At 27.8% G+C, this 20973-nt stretch overlaps 3 protein-coding genes and 1 long non-coding RNA gene across 8 annotated transcripts in view; 2 read left to right on the forward strand and 2 right to left on the reverse strand.

Moving 5' to 3' along the window:
- Positions 1-2479, forward strand: part of LOC107992741 (glycogen-binding subunit 76A) — a 123807-nt gene extending 121328 nt beyond the window's left edge. The window contains exon 3 of the transcript XR_009832412.1: positions 2186-2479. The gene's annotated coding sequence lies outside the window, so the exon portion shown is untranslated. The remainder of the gene's footprint in view (positions 1-2185) is intronic.
- LOC107992743 (heparan sulfate 2-O-sulfotransferase pipe) overlaps positions 1-11503 on the reverse strand; it is a 51338-nt gene extending 39835 nt beyond the window's left edge. Inside the window, exons 1-3 of one of the 3 annotated variants that reach the window (XM_028664304.2) lie at positions 11153-11502; positions 10465-10901; positions 1039-1187 (exon numbers count right to left, since the gene is read on the reverse strand). In XM_028664304.2, the coding sequence (XP_028520105.1) occupies positions 1039-1187; positions 10465-10523 (208 nt within the window). In that variant the 5' untranslated portion in view covers positions 10524-10901; positions 11153-11502. Of the gene's footprint in view, positions 1-1038; positions 1188-3850; positions 4116-4559; positions 5142-10464 lie in introns of those variants that run through there. The other 2 variants (XM_062083986.1, XM_028664305.2) reach the window with 2 other exon arrangements.
- LOC107992742 (protein artichoke-like) lies at positions 5189-20547 on the forward strand. Of its 3 annotated transcripts, none has more exons than XM_028664303.2 (3): positions 5213-5327; positions 15975-16195; positions 18292-20547. In XM_028664303.2, exon 3 carries the CDS (start codon positions 18301-18303, stop codon positions 20188-20190), a length of 1890 nt encoding a protein of 629 aa, XP_028520104.1. In that variant the 5' UTR covers positions 5213-5327; positions 15975-16195; positions 18292-18300; the 3' UTR covers positions 20191-20547. The 3 variants fall into 3 exon arrangements, with proteins under 3 accessions (XP_016904282.1, XP_028520104.1, XP_028520103.1); XM_028664302.2 differs by having other exon boundaries at positions 5235-5327; positions 15908-16195; XM_017048793.3 differs by lacking the exon at positions 15975-16195 and having other exon boundaries at positions 5189-5327.
- On the reverse strand, positions 14037-15908 carry LOC107992744 (uncharacterized). Its single transcript, XR_003696319.2, has 3 exons — positions 15517-15908; positions 15113-15404; positions 14037-14900 (listed from the first exon to the last, which is right to left on the reverse strand). It is a non-coding gene; the product is annotated as an uncharacterized LOC107992744 (long non-coding RNA).
- Positions 20548-20973: the final 426 nt, after the last annotated feature.

The raw sequence follows: 20973 nt of genomic DNA on the forward strand, positions 1-20973 counted from the left end.
GTGTGCTTTGACTCTTTGTGAGTTCGCTCTCACACCTTGACCTTCTTCAACCGGGAAGTCCTCCCTTCAAGGATATTCGCAAAGAATGTTATAAGACAAAATTTCTCAACTTATAATATTCAATTTTCAATCCTTTTCGGTTCAAATTTGTTTAAAAAAAAAAGCTTTTTTATTAATTTTTTTTAAGGAAGATATAATACGTAAAATTTGAAATCTTTAGTATTTAGTTTCTTAATAAAATTAATATTAATTAATTGAAGCATGAAAAATGAGTGAGAATATATGTACCTTGACAATTTTAGATCTTTTAGATATTGTAATTAAGTACTCGTTGAGAATGCGTAACATTGTGAGTTATTTTTTATCTTTTAAAACATTTTTCTCAGACAATTAAAATTATCTCTTTTTTAACGTTTGTTTTAATTACACGAGATTTAATGATTCTTTTGATTTCTTGATTTTCTGTATTTAATATTTAATGAAGTTGGAAATACTAATTTTAAATAATTTTTATTTTAATTCTTAAAAATTAGTAAATATATATATTTTTTATAACAAATTAATATTAAATTTTTTTTAACTTCGATGCATCAAAATGAATAAATTTTTTATAATAGAAAATAAACAAATATATATAAAAATAAATAGAGAATAAACTCCAAACTTTAAAATTTGCAACTTATAATCCTAATATAATATTTAATTTTCATTAGAATAATTTATGATTAAAATTATTACATTATTATTAATACAGTATATATCTTCTATATCAATCTAATCAATCAATCAAAATTAATTTTTCCCATGAGAAAGTTAACATTCTACAACATATATAAATAATCACGAAGTTTCGCTTAAATCAACTTTCCAACCTAGAATGTTAGTTCTAGATTATCAATAGTTCTAAAATAATAAAATATCATAGGATTGATCGAACAGAAGTAACGTTTTCGAATCGCGTATCAACTCTTAAAAGTACATAGGAAGATTATATTATAAGAAAAAGTTCAACAAGATAGAAAAAAATGGAAAACTCACCGGATGAGAGTTGATTCGCTGACAGCATTTCGTCTTCGCCAGGTTGAAGGCGAACTTCCATTTTTCGTAAACGCGAGTGCAGCTCTCTGGTGTGCAAAAAGAGGAACAGAGTGCTGGAAATGGCGATCAGCGCAATTAGCTCGATCGTCCTGAAAATAAATATTAGGTTCATTAAAACAATTGTTTTAATGAAAAGGAAAAAAAAAAAGATTATATTAATTCGATACAAAAATTATCCTTTTAATCCTTATAAGTAATTTTAATAAGTATCTATGCTTTTAAAGAAAAATCTTGTCATCATTTATGATAAATTTATTTTTTTATTATTTTGGATCTGTATAAATCATTCGGATGATCAATTATATAATAAAAAACTTCTGTTTTTTTGAAAAATTTTAAATTTTAATATTAAAATATTTAATATTTTAAATAAAATAATTAATTTAGCTTCTATAGAAATTAGAAATTCTCTATATAGAGATTAAATTAATATAATATTTTTATGTTTTAAAACTTCATTATATTTACAAGCTACTAAAATTAAAATATTTAATTGTTAAAACACAAATAAAATATTCATTAACATTAACATTCTCAATTTATTTCACATAACAAAATGCTTATATTTTAATTATACTAATTCCAAATTCTTTCATCTAACAACTATTTACAATGTAGACAAAACTATTTACATTTCTACTTTCAAGATAGTCAAACATAAAATTACTATTGCAAGAAAAAACTTTCCACTAAGCAAATAAAGGAAAAACAGCAAAATATTTGAAAAAACATGAAAAAATACAAGAAAATATTTTCATAAAAATTTATAAATAAATAAAATGCAATTAGATCTTTTTGTATTAACATTTTCAATTACTATTTTTCCACTTTTCCATTTTAGCATTTTAAAATGCTAATATCAGTCTTAAGTATTTTCTTTTACTTACAACTATACAATGTACAATGTTACGACTGTTACAATGTAAACACAAAGCAATTGCTATCTACATTGGCACTTTCAAAACGGTCAAACATAAAATTACATTATTTCGCGAGAAAAGACTTTCCATCGAGCAAATAAAGATAGAGCGGCCAAATATTTGAAAACGGATGAGGACGCTTGTTTTCCCAAAGTGACATGTTACAGATTGTCTGACATGTGGGTTGTCGTCGCCAGAGGAAACAGGGCATAGCGAAGTCATCTATCCCGTAATTGATCATTCTGTTCGCGGAGATGTTTCACGTGCGACCTGGTTTCAAGCGATCCCTCGTCGACCGTAAAAGGACGACCTCCACTGAAGAGACACAAAATTGCACTTCTGATGATATCGTAGGCTGCTGCGTTTTCTTGCATGCACAATGTTTATCTCGTAACTTTGTGGAACAAATATAATTGTAAAATAAAGAATTTAGAGAAATTTCTCCGAAGAATGACGATGAATTAAAGTATCTTTTCTCTACGTTGTCGACAAGTACGTGCACGGAAAATTCAAGAATCGTTTCTTCGATGTTTGACTTTCATCGTACAGAGAAAATTCAGTAATGTCGCTGTGAAGCCATCGTGCATTTTATTGCGGTTTAACATCTTGAATATCGATTTTGAAAAAACTTTTCACATAAATCCGGTTTATGTTTCTTGTGCATAATAAATAATTTTTGTAATTCTCAAAATCTAGATAAAGAATAATTTGCATAAATAATATTTTTTACAAATCAAAGAATAACTGATAAGTTTCAGTTTAAGAAATTCCAAAAATTAAAATTAATTAAAATTTTAATCCTTGATAAGTATAATCCATTATACTCTACATACAACTTTCATTAAAATTAAGTTAAATGAATTTCCGTTATTATAAATCAAAATCTATTCTTCCATTTAATTAAATAAATTCAATAACTTTATTAAATTTCAAACAGATTAACTGTTAAAACATAAAGATTGTCGTGTCGATATTGATCTAATTCATGAATTTCATTTATCCGTTATAATTATTAACAGTTATAGCGAATCATGATGGCTTGATAGAAAAATAATCCATTCATCGCGTCAGGAGTTCTTTTTCCTCCTGCGCAGGAAGTAATCTCGTTAAATGTCGGCTGTTTGAATTTCTGCGATCGATAAACGTTCTGCATCTCATTGAGGATGCCCCTTTAGAAGCAGTATCCTGTCTACATCGTATCGATGAAACGTCATCCAAGATGACGTCCCTTTTAAACCGATCGGACATTGACACATATGCGTGACAGCATATGTCACGGAACTTCATAATGGTTCGTGATCGGTGAACTAGAAAAATCATTGACCGCCGGAAATTCCACTAGGTAAGCGATTTCTTGTATGGTCAAGATGAAACAAGGTTTGCAGAAGGAGGCATCTTTTTCTGTTAAATAAACTGGAAACTTGCATAACGTTACTTTATTTGTTTGAAAGTATTTTCCGATTTAATTTTGAAACCTGAAATTTTTGAAACTCAGAATACTTATTTTCTTCCGTTTTTTTTTTAATATTTTATTTTAAAATTTAAAATTTTTAAAATTTCGAATATTCTTAATCTATAACTACTCGATTATGCAATTCTCCCGAAATTTTAAATCACAAAAATTTCAAAAGTATGAAATTTATTAAAAAAAATTTCAAAAAGTTTCGAGGTTTCAAAATTTAAATTTAATTTGAAATATCTCTAATATGAATTAAGTTGTTTCCTTACATGTTTAGATAAACGAGATTTTATTATATCTCGTAAAACTTTCAATAACTTTCATTTAGTAACACATAATTTAATTTAGACTCGAAAACTGACTGCGCACAGACCTCATGGAAATAGTTAAGAAGTTGAATTTCCAGATATCCTCATTATGCGCAATGGCCCTTCCCGCATTCCAAGTTATTCCATGGTCCTAAGAGCTTACGGTTCCCTCATGTTCGTGTGTCGTTGACACCGCGTGTCGCGACCGATACCGTTCGTTTCTTGTTTTCTTTTATCTGGACATGCGTCCATTTCTCTCGGCATGATTGTCTAGATCGCTTAGACATCCAAATGGTTTCTATACAGTAGATAGGATGCGCTTCTTCATGCCTATGGAACGTGTAACAGAGGAAAAGTTATGGTAGTTCGCCGGTTAAGAACGTCTAGCATACATTATTCTGTATAATGGTGATGAAAATGCATACAAATCTTTAGTGTCAGTCATTTTTAGAGAAGAGATATTTTAAATTTCATATTTGAAAAATTAATAACTTGTGTATAAATTATCTATATTTCTTATACATGCAGCACTATGCAATGAAATGGTTTTGATATGAACAATACCATAATAAAAAGATCAATTAATAAAGCTGATTTTAATAAATATTTATTAAAAAACATTTAATCTATTATTTGGATTGATTCCTAATTCTTTTCAATATGAATTTAAAGAATAATTATCAAACATTAAATCGTTTCGTGTTTCAAAATTCGAAAAATTAAATCAATGCAATCTAAACCTATTTTAACCTAAAAAAATAAAAAATTCATTACCAATAAATAAATTCAAATTTCAATCCAATCATTTCATTTTCTTAATTGACAAAAATTTTATTCTCAAGTTTTTACGATTTGATATATTTTCCAGTTTATTTCCAAAATTGTTTACAAATGATTTCTGAGCACAGTGAAATATATTTGCAAGATTCGCTCACATCCTCGTTTTTTCTTTCATTTCTACTACCGTAAGAAGATCGTAGATAACAAGCAAATTCGTTTTCCTTGCTCAAGAAAATTGTCCGTGTCTAACGCAGGTGCAAACATTACAGAAGCTTCACTATGTATTTTTTTCCAACGAACGAATGCTTGGCTCGCATGTTTTTAATGGCAGTGAGATGGTTAGAACACCGCGAAAGCGCGAGACTAGCTAGTCGACATGCGAGTTACTTTAACATGAACTATATAGTTTGAATCTCGCGCGATATCATAAAAAGTAATAGCAACTGTTCTCACTTGAAAATATTGTTGTTCTGCGATTTAACGAAACAAAATTTATTGTAATTTTTTTGCATTCAATTATTCCTACTTTTATTAACACGTCTTATACGTTTATTTTATGTATGTTTCGATTAATTGATGACAGATGTCACTTGTGCATTGAGTGATATTTGTTCATTATCTTGTGTCCTCTCTTGTTCTTTTCTATTTTTGGATGCGTGCGCATAATATATGATATCGTAATATATAGTTACGCATACATAGACTTAGTACATAATCTTTGAAACGTGAAAGATCATCTTTTCCTCTGCAGTAATATTATTGGTAATATTATATACATTTTATATTAATAATATTAATAATAATATTATATTAATATTATATTAATATTATTACATTTTATAAAATTCTGTGTTTCATCAATCCATTACTTTATGATTACTTGTGATTATTTATTTTTTTCTTTTTTATGAGTTTTTATCTATTAAATTGTTTATAATATGTGCATTGTTTATAATATAAAAATCGTGAATATAAAGACTTTTTTCGTTCAACGATATTATTTTTTAATTATCATATGACAGTTTATTCTATATAAATCTATTTATATTATTTTCTTAATAGTTTAATTATTATTTGATCATTCTACTTATCACTTATCATTTATTATTTATCATTTATCACTTATCAGTTATCTGAAAAAGAATTGTTTTTTTCAAATTAACATGTATTGATATTGATTGTTTATGTAAGTAGTTAATAGTGAGAAATCGTATTATAAAATTCAAAAAGTTTTGAAATTTTCTTAAATTTAACCATATTATACCTTTAAACATCAAAATACAAGTATTATTGATGATTAAATACTAACACGCGAAAGATTAATAGCGAAGAAACGAAAATACTCACTATAAGCAAATCAAATTTTGGTAGAAATTTAAATTATAAAGTTCTAAATAGATGTTTCTGATTATTTTTCATTTCAAAACAGCTGATATTTAAGAATATTATAGAATAAATAATTTTATTGTAATATATTTTAAATTATATTGAAATTTAAATTGTGTTAGAATTATTATAATTGATATAATTATAGTTGTAATTATTTAATACATGATATAAATATATTTAAAAAACCACTAAATATTATGTATATCATTTTATTCCAATTTATTCCAAATTAATAAATTATTATGATCTAATTTATGATTGTGTATTTTGTTGGCAATCTAATGATAAAGAATATTAAGAATATGAAATAATATTTAATGATGTTTTTTATTAAAAGTAATATTTTTTTCTAAAGAAAATAAAAACACAAAGTAAACCATTTTAAAGAAAGATTATACTCATTCTCAGTTACAATTGAGATTCACACGGATCAAATGATAAAAATCATGCTCCGATCAATCCTGTGGTTTTAGTTTTCCGGATTCCTATTTCGTTCGTGATGCAATCTCGTCGTCAATTTATAACAGACGTTCTCGATCTGTTAGACTGATTCAGCGAAATATTAATTATCGAATTTTTTACCATAACGATATTGAAGAAATTAAATTATAAAATCTACACAATTACACAAAATTTTTCACTTCTTATTTCAAATATATTTGATAATATGTCCCTTTTCTTTCTTATTTCTTCTAGCTTTTACAATTTAAAAAATATTAACATAATATAATATTTTCATATGTAGTATATCTTCATATTTTCATTCATATCTAACTTAAATCTAAAAAAAACAAACAATGCAAATAAATTTTTTTATATCCTTTTTAAATTATTAATATCCAGGAATGATCTTAGCACAAAAGCAATTAGCTAACAAGTTATCGTGAGGTTGGAAAATCGTATCCGGTGAAAACACGCAAATGGTCAATGTCGGTGAAACGAATCGGTCGTGATTGAAAGTTTAGACATAGTGGCGTCACGTTTACCACGTTCAGTGAGAGTTCCCGGTAATAATAGTGTATAACATTGTTGCCTTGAAAACCATCATTCTGCGTGATACTGATATGCTATGCACGACTTTCGATTCCCGTAAATAGCTAAATTAATAAAATAATAATCGTGTTCTCTTTAGATCTGGTCATTGACCTTGAGAATCGAAATAACTTACAAAAACGAATTCCGTTATTTTCATTACGGGTCTTTCGTTTTATTCGTAATTTAATTTCTAATACTATGATATTTTATATGCATTTAAAAATTTCTTTCTTTCTTATTTTATTAATTTTATCTCTTTTTTTTATTACGAAATAATTTCCTTTTTCTTGTTTTATTTATTAATTATAATCATGTTTTTTATGAGAAAAATTATTAATTTGTATTTTTATTACTTAAAATATTGAAAAATTAACGATTGATGACAATTGAACAAAAAATATAAATGCTTTTTATTTACGGAAAAGTATCTCACAGAAAAGTACAATTAATCTAATTTATCGCAGGAACATAGATAATTTTATAATTGTTTAAAACGTTTTATTCTAGCTGACTTTATTTTTTTATTTTTTGAACCAATAAAAAATGTAGTTGCTTGCTAAATACTAAAAATTAAAGCTTAATAATTCTATTTTAAAAATAATTAATTTAATGTGTTTAATTGAAAGTTGAGAGAATTGAATATTTTAAAGACAATTATGGGAAAAAACTAGGTTTTTTTCGTGAGAAATCCAGTCAGAGAAATTAAATGTTTAAATTGATATCCCAATGACAAATGAAATGACTTTAATGAAATTCTATTGTTCTAAATTTTCCAGACGGTTTTATATATTTATTATTCTTCGATAAGAACTATTTTAATTTATAATTGAAAATATTGAAGATTTAAAGATAATTAAAAAAATAAAAATAATAAAAAATAAAAATTGAACTTTTCAAATATATTCACATCTTAATGATAATAAAAAAAAAGAATAATTAAAGCTATGTTACTGTGATGTCAAGCGACTTACATGAATTAATGTGAAATTCCATGAAAAAATTTAGTTAAAAAGGAATGTCGAGGTTTCTATTTCAGTTTTATGATATCATCCTTTTTATAATAACTCGTTTAAAATTAATATAAACTAATAAACTTGTTTACATTGAATTTTCGAAAGATAATGTTTTTTGATTTTTTTTCAATTCTTGCTTTTGCAATTTAATTTTAGTTTCTTTATATCACTGTAAATAATAATAAATAAATTATAATATTATCATTGAAAATAAAATGAAAAATTATAATAGAAAATTATAATAGAATATTCAATATTATCTTTTTCTAGTTTCATTTTAATATTATTATTAAAATGAAACTAAAATTTTGTAATTCTGAATAATGAAAAAAAAAACATGCATGTTATCGTCTAACGATCATTAAATTATTAATTTATTAAAAAAGTAATTTATTAAAATAACTAAACAATATTTTTGATAATATTTCAATTTTTTAACGTTATTTCAAATTTTCTTCAATTTTGTTTCTCAATAAAATTTCTTTTAAATTTTTACAGAGATTTTATACGAAAGAAAATAATATCAAATTTCCAAAAGACAAAATAGTCAATCGATTGTTCATGATTCTTCCATAATTTCTATTATTTCAATGTTCAATTAATGTGATGGATCATGATTTGTTCTGTGCAGTTACACAGGCCCTTGTAAGATAATCTCCAATCCATTACACGATGCCTACCGAAGTGATGCATCTAAATGTCACTTAGGAATACTTCGATCCATCTCTCGTTCAATCCATCTCTCCTTCGATCCATTTTCGATGAAAATTTTTTAAACGAGATTTGAATAATTATTCTGCATGAATCCATTGAGTAATGGGGCGAAGATTTCGTATTAAATCGTAGACATCGTGGGAACAAGGCTCGTTCTAAATAGCTTCCGGTTACATCCTTTAATAATTATTCTCATCAAATTTTAAAAGACGTATTAATTGATAAATTAATTGATAAATTATTTGAGTAAAAAGGATAAGTCTAGAATTAATCTAATCGTTAATCTTTTTTTTTAATTTTAATTCTCCAAAATTTAATATTTTTATCTTCTAAAATTCAAAAAAGATCAACTAATTATAATAATGAAAAATTAAATTTTAATTAATATTAAGTTTAAAAAAATATAAATTTTGTAAATATATTTATAATTACTATTTATTTAACATAATTTATCAAAAATATTCTGTTATACATGTACATATATTATAATGAATCGTAGTAATCGTTGCATTATTAAATCAATTTTATACAAAAAATATTTTAAAAAATTTTATATATTCTTATTATTAAATTTTAGCCATTTATTACTTTTATAAATTTTCACTATATCAATAGAAAACAATTTTCTCCATTATATATATAAAACCTAACCTTAAAAAATACAAATCGATCTTTTCTATTGCAGTAATTAAATATTAATACGATATATTCAAACAAATTTACAATCACAATCTTGAAATCGAAATTCTCTCTTCTTAACACTTCATTAAAATTTCAATCGATTTCTCTCTATAAGAAATCAATATTATCGACATTCTTACTTGTTATTCCTTATTAAATCATCTTCGTCCGTTAGCTACGAGTTCTTTCAAGATAGAGTTCACAATAGAGGTATATCCGAGTTGTTAATAATTTACAAGCCACCGAGTCAAAAGAAGGAAAAAGCCAATTCTCTACTGTAAATCCAACTCATTCGATCGCGAGTAATAGCAAAAGAGACACGTATCTATTAACAGGAGCCCGCATTTGAACACGTCGGTATTTCGAAGTTAAGTATTTTAACGCGTCGAATACCCAGTTGATAAATCGATTTCAGGCACGAGATCTCTAATCTCACGCTTTGTACTTCGATGACGCGATTCATCGAACGTTTCGATCCTGACAGTGTGCAATTGAAATGCGTATATACATATATCGGGAGATTAAGATGTAAGAATATTCAATGAGTTATTTTTCGATTGCATCACTCCAACGAATTATCATAATTCTAGAGCTGTTTCTATTTCTAGAATTTTGTGGCATTGAATATTCAAAATGAAATTATCGGAAAATTATTAAAATTGAAATTCGCAAAAACTTTAAATATTTTTTTTATTATAATTTTATTATATTATTATTATATTTTGTTATATATATATATATGTCTTAATTATCGAACATATTTTATACAATGAATTATCGATTATAATAAGAAAATCTTTCAATAAAATTTAATCAATTCTCTTCATAAAATTAAAATTTTTTTTAAATTTAAATTTTAAAAATTCCAATTCGATAATTTTCGCGAAATATTGTTAAAATATTTTTCAATTTGTTTTATATAGAGAGAGTTTAGAAGTCAATATCTATTTCCTTTTATTGATTTCATCGATAATTAAAATCACAAATTCAAATAAACAATTCTCAGAGCGAAATAAAACAACGAAATAATATCGATTAAAACGAAATCGATCAAAAATAAAACTCACCTCTTCGGAACAGGCACCCGCCTGTGCTTCCACGCGTTATCGTTCAGCATCATGTGCATGCGCGCGCCTCTTCCTTTTCTTCACCTTTGTGCTCGAAGATCGATCAGTTAACAATGGCGCGGCCCTTCGATCGGATCCTCAGATCCGAGACGTCCGAACGCGACTCATCAAGCTGGAACGAGCGTCGATCGAACTCATGTAAGCGGGCGAGGCAAACGTTCTTCTTTCCACCGGTTAACCGGATCCACGCGGTTTTATCGTTACCAATCGATCACTGAAACTTGCAACAGCCACCCTGCGATTCTATCGATCTCGCACATACGTTATTTCGTTAATTATTTATGCTCGATCAACTTGAATTTCGATTTATTTCACTTTGAACAGTTCTACGTATATTATTGATATTCTTTATAAATAAACAAATTTGTAGCGTAATCCTGTCGATTAAATATATATATATACAATCGATAGTATCTGATTAATTGTTGATCTTAATTCTAATTTTTTAATTCTCTTTAATTTCGATTCTTTTCAATTTTTAAATATTGATATATGCATAGAATTATATTCTAATAATACAATAAGACTTCTACGTATAATTTTAAAATAATAATAAAATTTCCAAAGAGTAAATAATAAATTCGATAATGAAAGATTTTTACAGAAATTCAAAGAATCGATCACGTACACGAGATTCGAAATAATTGTACAATTTTTTACGACGAGTTTCTGTGATGAATTTGAGAGAATGGGTAGAACGCGAGACACAACAGCTGACTCTGTGACGGAGAATAGGAAGAAAAGGATTGAAGTGGTATATAGGAACGACCGGCTGGCTGGTCAGCACGCGACTGACGAGCGGCAAGAATATTCCGCGCGAGAACACCGCTCTCGTCAACGAGGAGACGACACGCGATACGCTCTGCTCCGCGCCCGCTCCGTTACTCAGCCCGCTCGTAATGCGATTCTACTCCACATTCGCCCGGTGCCGCCGCCACCGCGCTGGCCCTCTCCAACGACCTCTTTTGCCACGAGAAAGGCGCCACTTTCCTGGAAGATCGCTGCAAAAAGGTGTTCGACCCCGAACTTGCCTTCGATCGTAGAAATCCGACAGAGGTTCGGGATTTCCCACCGTTTTTTTTTTTTTTTTAAATAAGCAAAAATCTAATCTAATCTAATCTAATCTAATCGAAAAAAGATCCTTTTTTAATGGTCTTTGAAAGACTAAGATTTTCGATCATTTTTCCTGAATCATTTTCTTTTTCCTTTTTTTTATTATTAGATAAATGTTTCATTTATTATAAAGGAAATATCGTTTATAATTTATATGAATATTTAATTATTTTTCTTACGGTCTTTTTGAAATAAGAATTTGTAATTCAATTAAATCACAGGATGTTTGATTGAATTTTAATTTTTTACGAAATTGTTTGTGAAAATTTGATGAGTTCTAACGAAACGTTTGTATATTAGATTATGATTATTCTTGTGCCACGTTGTCCTCTTTAATTTTTTTTATTTCTATTTTATTTCTATTTAAAAAATGTTATATAAATATTACAATTTTAGAATAACGTTACTCTAAAATTGAACATATTATTCTATCAAAACTTAATATTCGACGATCCTGTTTTTTTATCACTTTTATATTTATCTAAAAAAAACTAAAACTTTTAATTAAATTCTCGTATTTTTATAATAATTATTTTATATTTCTATATTAAAATTTATTATATTCCATTTCTTTTTTATTCGAAGATAGTATAAGAATAACTAAATTATACTCCTCTATTATTTTTGTACTTGAAAATATCAATAAGATTTCAGCTCCCTCGAGATTCGATTATATCAGAATTCTTTATTGCATTAGATAGAAAATATATCGAAATTCAATTAGATCTAATATGATACTTTTCGATTTTGTTAGCGATGCCATAGAGAATCATCTCGTCTTTCAATCAAATATAATATTGACAATTACAAAAATATTCTTTTTCTATTTCTCTTTTCTTCTTTTACAAATATAATTGATTTTTTATACTTTTTACCACATACATCATCACCATCTATAAGAGTAACACGAAGCAGAACGAATAGTCAATAAGAAATTTTCGTGCATCCATGCTTGTCGTGATTAGACATGATTAAAATTAATGTGAATGACGGTGATTGCACGCTACGTTAGAGCTCTTAATAACACATCTGTCGAATTATTGAATTCACCGTATACCACATGTATTTCGTCTTTTTTATAAATCATGTAGAAATTTTTAGCCACGGATAATTAACATTTCCAATATAAATCGCAATTCTCGTTAGCCGTTTTGATCGTAGTAATTATACCAATTAGATTCGATTGAAAAGTAATTAATTAATTAATTAATTAACAGAATTATTATGAAACAGAAAAAAATTCATCGTATATTCGTAAATTTTACAAATGTTGAATCAACTTAAACAAATAGGTCAAATTTCAAATGAATGAGCAAAATTTTAATAGTTGAATTAAGAATAAATTTACATCAATAATTTATTAATCAAAATATTGAATAATCTCGGTAAACAGTCAAAGTTATATGAAAAGCGAATTCAATTATAATAGTTACAAATAAATATTATTCAAACATTTTAAACAATATTATTATTTATTTAAAATTTTAACTAGTTATTTTTATTTTTTTTGAGTTAGTATCCAAATTCTGTTTCATAGATACAATGAAAAATATCAAATTACAGAAAATTTTTTCATTTTATAGGTTATGAACGGTATTCGATATTTTAAATTTTTCAAAAAAAAAATTAATCAATTCTTTACAAATTTTAACGCGAAAAAAATTATTCAAACTAATTTAATTAAATTTAAAAAAATTTCAAATCATCGTTCATCTTGATCATTAACAATATTAGTGAAAATAAAATAAAATAAAATTTTCTCGACTCATTCGAAATTCATTGATTCTATTTGTCGATTGTAAAATCGATTTGCACGGATGTCGTAAGAAAAACGGGAAACGATCATTGGTGTAAAATAATTCATGTATCCTTTCGGTATTCGAAGTCTATCAGCGGTACACTCATGCACTGTATCCGATCTCGAAAAGCAGACGTGCAAATTTAATTAACTCGACGCCAACTAAAAGTACAATTTTTTCAGATATTATGTACACACTACGTACAAGGTAATTCTTTCTTAAAGAGGCTTTTGAACACAATGCTTAGTATTTATTCTTTCATCTTCGTTTAGCTGTGCCATTACGAACTATAACGATTAGTTTAATAATTATAATGTATATACTTTATATATTTTTTCTTTCATTCTTTTCTCAAAGAAAATTTTTGATGGCATTTAAATCTATTTTTAACTCTCAATGAAACTATTTTGATATAGGTTAATAACAATAACGTTATGAACTTTAGAATATACAGAATATTTCTCTCTCTAGAAAGAAATGCTAATGTTTAAATATTAAGACGATAATTCTTTATGTATAGTGATTTTTTTTCGATAATGAAATCGATGAAAAAAGTGATTAAAATCATTATTTTATCATCAATTAATGGACAATAATGGCTATTCTTAATGGAGACGATTATATTTGCAACGTTACGAACTATATACAGGGTACTTTTCTCCTTACTGATCTCGAAATTAATTACATCACGTAACTAATATAATAATTTTTTGTATACAATAATTCGTCGAAGAAAAGATCAAAATTTCTATTCTCTAATTTGATTGCCAAGATGGCTGTATTTGTAACATTCAAATTGTATAAAGAATTCTCTAATAAATTCTAAAAACAATATTCCATATTTTTACAATTCTTTACATATATAATGATTTGTCGATGGACAGACCAAAATCATCATCTAATTGACAATGACTATCCATTAGCAAAGTTGATTTTATTTTGTTACAGTTATTACATTTGTTTTCGAACAGAATTCGAGAAAATCGTTTCGTACGTAACCGTGAGAGAACTACGAATCTCAAAGCTTTTGCCTACCCTTGTAACAACGTAATAACCGCGATCCGCTGGAATCCAGTGGTTCTCACCTCCGCGACGCGCAAACATTTTTTCCAAGTTCCGGAAGTACATCGACCCCGTTGGATGGGACTTTACCGTCTCCTCCTGCCTGGTCACGAACATTTCAAATTGGTCGTAGAAATACCGTGTGCCGTCCAAGGATTTATCTCTCCTGCAGGAACGAGTATACCTTCGAGGATGCTCGTCGAACCAAGTCAATTCACTTGACAATACGATGGAACGAAACGTAGGGCGAAATTCTATTTGCCATTTTTCGTAACTTCCAGTGAGGAACAAAATTATTTTAAAACATGAATTTTTATAATCAATAAAAATTATTTTCATTGATTTTATTTAATAATTTACGATATATAATTTTTATTTTTGGCAAATAGTATTATATTTTACCTAAAAAATAAATTTATTTAATATTTTATGCATTTTCAACTCTTTTAGAGAAATTGGAATATTTCTATCTTTTAAATATCCGATTCCAAGTATGATCCATTCCGTTATGATAAGAGATCAGATTTTATCAATTTTCATATTCAAATCGAACAACTTTGTATATAGGGAATACTCGTTTATCGAATCTTTCCACGTAACGATCACAAACGTACCTCGATAAAGGAGCAAAAGAAACTTGCCGCATATGGTATCCTTGTGTGCATACACATCCATTTCTTGGCGAACTTTAAACGCATCTGTATTCCAAACAAATTCCACTATACTTGAAATATTTATGATCTTCACTTTACGTTCGAACCATTTCGTTACGAAACTCAAGACCACACAATTTCATTAACAGTTAACACATCCTTTGTTCGTAAAAACAGTATTTGTCACTTTTTATTCGAAATAAAAATAAATGCAAAAAGAAAACATGTGTACATGTTAGAAATGAATTCTTATCTAAAACAATTTTAATTTTGTTCAGACAAAAATGCTTAATAGCAATAGACATAATTTAATACGTTGCGTAGATAAATAAACTTAATTTAATATATAACTTAATCTAACTTACTTAATTTTTTGTTAGTCACTAGTCTATTAACTATATTCTTTCTCTTACTCTTTCCGCATAGAGAATTTTTCTGGCAACTTTGATCATGGCCCACGAATTGAAACTTAACCTCAATTTTTTAATGAATCAATCTTCATCCAATTGAAACAATTCAAGGAAAAATTCTGCGAAAAGAAAATCGTCAAAAATTCTCATTTTGAATAAATTGCAAACCTCACAAAGACCGAGTTCCTCGAATAGATTGAATCAATAATAGATTCGATTCGATTCAAGGATGGTCGCGAAGCCCATCTCTTCCTACTTCATGACAGCCGATACGTGACGAGATTTCGTCTCTAATAGCTAACCACAGCCAGTTTTAACAGAAGTTCCATGAACTTGTTGTTTGCAGTTTCCTCTTTGTCCTTTTTACCACCGCCTCCCACTCGAACCGTTCAATCGTCTTTACATATATCCAGGGTACGTGTGCGTACATGAGGATCTATGGAATCTTCGCGAACACACGCGAAATCCACAGGGTATAAAAGCTTGCAAGACCTGTTTTCGCGATTGCTCGTGTTCCAAGGAATCCTGTTGCGGGAGAGCCACATCCTAGGGAGTGGACAGTTCAGGACAGTCCTTTTCGGTCTACAGTTCTAGGTACACCGTTTCAGGAATTCCCATTGCTCGCGTGACTAAGGTAAGGAAACGTATTATTGACAAGATCTTTCCTCCGTGATGTAACGTTGTTTGCTATGCTCAGTGGCTAAGTGAAATCTAAAATAGAAAAAAGATTATATAGTTAGTAAATATAAAATAGTTCATCATTTAAAAGATTTGCATAAATCTTATTGACAACATTTTCTTTCTGTAATGTAACATTTTTTTTTTGTTTGCTATATTTAAGTAGCTAAGTGCATTTTAAAATGCAGACAAATAGTATATAGTTAATAAATGTATAACAATTCATAATTTTAAGGATTTACATAAATTGTCTAATCTTAGTAAAGAAACATATTGACAAGGTCTTTTTTCTATAATATAATTGTTGTTATATTAAATTGAATATATTCTAAAATAGATATATGGTTAATAAATATATAATAGTTCAATTGGATAATCTAAATAAAAAAAAATCTAAATAATACATTATTGATGAATTTATTTTATGATGATTATTTAGTTTTTCAATAATTATTATAAAATAGATAAATAATACATAGTTAAATATATAATGATAAAATAGTTTAAAGATATTAATAATTTAATAGTGTTTATGTAATCGAAATTTAATCATTGGATCTTTTCTCTATGATGTAAAATAAATAAATAATATACAATTAATGAAAGTTATAATTTGAAGGATCTCATGTGAATGAATTAAGAAAACATTGGATCTTTTCTCCATGATGTAAAATTGTTTACTGGCTATTTAATGGTTAAGTCTATCTAGACACAATTGAGTAATAAATTATACATACTAGTTTGATAAAAGATTGAAGATAATAGAATTTAATAGTATACTTGTACTAAATATGTAATAGTTACTTTCTTTTACTTTCGACTAAAGTTTCTCAATGGATTAATAGAGATGTCTTTTTTCTTTTTGCTCTATTCATCTGGAAATAAGAATTTTAACAGTAATACCTATCGTTTTAATACGTAGAATATCTTTTAGCGAAATTTAATATTATTCAAACTTTATTTTAATATACTTTTCGAAAATTTTCAAGACATTTATTCAAATATTAATTATAATATAATAATTATAGTCAAGGAATTTTATCAATAATATTTAATTCTAATTTTTAATTTTAAATTTCCATCATCTTTCGATAAATAATTAGTTTCGGAATTAGATATTAATTTGATAAAATATAATTAGAATTATAATTAGAAAAAAATTCTATCGTAAATAAATTTTATAATTCTAATTATAAATCCTTCAATACTTATTTTTCAATAGCAATTACTTTCCAGCGTTTAGCATCCCATCTTACCACCAATCCTATTCGTGCCATTAAAAAAAAACAGTCATTGAAAACAAATAAACAGGGCTTCATAACACTCGATTTTAAGAAGTAGTAGAACCGGTTATACTATGCACGCAGTGATGTAAGTTTCCTTCGGAACAAAGGATGAAGGGTTATGATAATTTCAATAATCTCATCATACCGATTAGATCTAAAAAAAATTCGTTTAAAAAAAATTATTATTTTTCAAATTTCGGAACGTATTAAGCGTTCGTTTTCTCCTTTTCAATAAAGCTTCATGTCAGTGAAATTATTCAGTATATATTCACTGTACGATGATTTTGCATATTCGTGCACGTAACGTAAATAACGTTTGAAATAAATTTTCACATTTTTGAAATAAAAGTGAAAAGAAATCTGTAGTGTAGTGAAATATCGATTAATTTTATGATTATTTTACTCTTCATCATTTATATTAATTATTATATTAGTATTCAATTTTTTTATCTGTAATTTTGTTTTATGTAATTAGTATTTTTTCTCGTAAAATATAAAGATTTATACATTATTTATTCATTTCTATTGTTCATCATCTATTTTTTTTTATCGATCGATAATTATCAAATCGTTATATAATGATTAATCTAAGAAAAGAAGAACTTTTTGAATTATATACATAGGTACATGTTTTATTTTTATTTTTAAAAAAATTATAATTATAGAATACATTACCAAAATTTAACCATCTATTTCTAAAGCACATCTATGTACCAAAAATAATAAAACGAAGCCGTAGAAACCATAAAAGTTATTTTTTCTCCAGGTATTTACGATGTTATTTATCATACTATTCCTTCCTTTGGTGGTTGCCGCGCCACAAGAGCCAACCCGTGAAAGTTACATCCTGGATATCAAGAATGGAACCCTAAGGAACGTCCTATTTCACGGCACACCCCTCGAGGAACTCGATTTATCTGGCTTAGGGATTCGTCACCTGGAAAAGAACGCCTTAGACAACGTATCCACGTTAAAATGGTTGAGCCTCGCCAACAATTCTCTCGAATCCCTTCCAGAGTTCATGTTTTCCAATCTCTCGAATCTGGAGTACCTCTCCTTAGCGGAGAACAATTTGAAGAACCTGGAATACCTCTTCGTCCGCTTGGAGAACCTTCGAGTGTTAAACATCTCTTGCAATCCCGTGCTTCATCTTCGCAGAGGACATTTGTTCGGTCTCACGAAATCGACCACCATATTGATCGAAGGAAATAATCTTTGGAGTATAAGTACCGGTACGTTCACGAATTCGTTTCTGAAAGACGACGAAGAATTAAAGAATTTGGAGAAGATGAAGACCGAGTTGACCATGATCCAGACGACAGAGAGTGCGGAGACCGAGATAGAATTAGCATCAGAGCGCAATGCGTTGAATGGTAACATGCCGACCACAAAGAACGAGATATTGAAAGGTCAGAAGTTGAAGTTGTGCATGCCGAATAACATAGTCCTTTCTATAGAGCCGCTCGAAAATAATTCAGTGGCGAATGGATGCTTGGAGATACCTGTGAACAAAGAGAAAAGATCGGTCAGTTTGCAAGGACTAGGAATCAAAGGATTTCACGAGAAGTGGTACCAGTTACAATATCTTCCGATAATTTCCTTAGATTTGTCCAACAATGAGATCACGGAGATCACGAAAGAGTTGCTTAACGATCTTCCTGAAGATTTGATTTACGTGAACCTGAGAGGAAATAGAATCAGATGTATATGGAGCCAGGTGATCGAAAATAGACATTTAAAAATCTTGAATCTTAGCAATAATTTTCTGGAGAAGATCGAAGATGGTGCATTGGCGAAGACGAACCTAACCTCTTTGACGTTCTTCGAAAATCAATTAGAAAGCCTCTCGTTCGTTTCCAGTTTGCCCAATACTTTGCAAGTCCTCATATTGGCAAAAAATCGATTCTCTTCCATCCCTGATAGAACATTCGTGAATCTGCCTAATCTGATTTATCTGAATTTGGTTAACAATCAGATCGAAAGACTTCAGAATGATGTTTTTAAAGGATTAGATTCGCTTCAGATTTTGATCATCACTAAAAACAGGTTGGTGGAGATCGAACGTGATGCATTCAACGGTCTGAAGCAATTGACTACTTTGAATTTTTATCAAAATTCTTTGAGAGAACTTCAAAAAGGAACTTTCTCGGGACTGGAAAATTTGAAAGATTTAAATTTAAGTTCGAATAAGTTACAAAAGATCACCGCCGATATGTTTTCAGACTTACCACAAAATTTGGGATATCTTCATATCGATTTCAATGAGATAAACAGTTTGGAAAAGGGAAGCTTCGTCAATGTTCCCAGATTCACATTGTCTTTAACTGGAAATAAAATCTCAACCATCCCGAGTGGAACTTTCGATTTACCTACACTTAGAGATCTTTATTTAAATAATAACACTTTGACGATGATCGATGGTGACAGCTATGAAGGATTGCCTCAGTTGAAACATCTTCTGTTGATAGAAAATCAGATTAACGAAATATCGAAAGGTTCTTGCAAGAATTTAGCCAGCTTGAGTATATTGAACATCTCGAGGAATCCGATTCAGAAACTGCAAAATGGAGCCCTTTACGGATTGAGTTTGGCAAGAGGAAATTCTATATATATTTATGAAAATCAGCTAAAAGAAATCCAAGGTGCATTATTCGAAGATATCTAATGGAATGACTCATGAATGATTTGATTAATGACTTGTATATTCATTTATCTTAATTCTTATGATTTGTGTAAAAGTTATAATTCAATATCAAAATATTGAGGTTAGGATATTCTTTCATACGAAAGGATTTCTTTTTGTGGTTTTGCTTTGAATATACATGTAAGTAGATGTTTCTGATAGTTGATAGTTTCAAGTTTTTGCTGAGTTTCTACTATCTATATTAGAAAATATTTGTAATTATGCATTGCTTTATACGTCTATAAACTTCGTTGATCATCACTGTACGATGAATTATTTTTCGAAATATAAGAACTGTTTTTTTTTTAAATAAAAAAATATAAAAATTTTTAAAGATCATTAATCGATATAATTTTATAATTATACTTAATCTAAATATCTTCAAAATCTTTTTTAATATAAATTCTTTTACAATTGTTGAATGGTAGCAAAACAATTTTTGTCTAAACATAAAAAGTATATTGCTCTATATCTCATCTAATCCATAAAAAAATCAAAAGACAAATAATTAAAAAGAAATAACAATTTAATACCATATTAATTTCGATGAAACCAATTAAAAGACAATATAACCTAATTCACTGATACACGAACAACAGATTTCATTTTTATTATGTAACACCTTAACGACATGATTCGTAATTAGATTTACAAACAATAGCTATATATCGAAACGATGGCAGCCTTGTATAATAATACATAAATCTTCAGATATAATCACATAAATTTAGTCTTAATTGCGCGTAAACCACTATAAAGAAGAGA

This window comes from Apis cerana, linkage group LG1 (genome assembly GCF_029169275.1).
Source record: "Apis cerana isolate GH-2021 linkage group LG1, AcerK_1.0, whole genome shotgun sequence".
Lineage (NCBI taxonomy): Eukaryota > Metazoa > Arthropoda > Insecta > Hymenoptera > Apidae > Apis > Apis cerana.

What these genes read in the sequence shown, in the direction of transcription:
- LOC107992742 (XM_017048793.3), top strand. Translation starts at nt 18,301, where the DNA reads ATGTTATTTATCATACTATTCCTTCCTTTGGTGGTTGCCGCGCCACAA.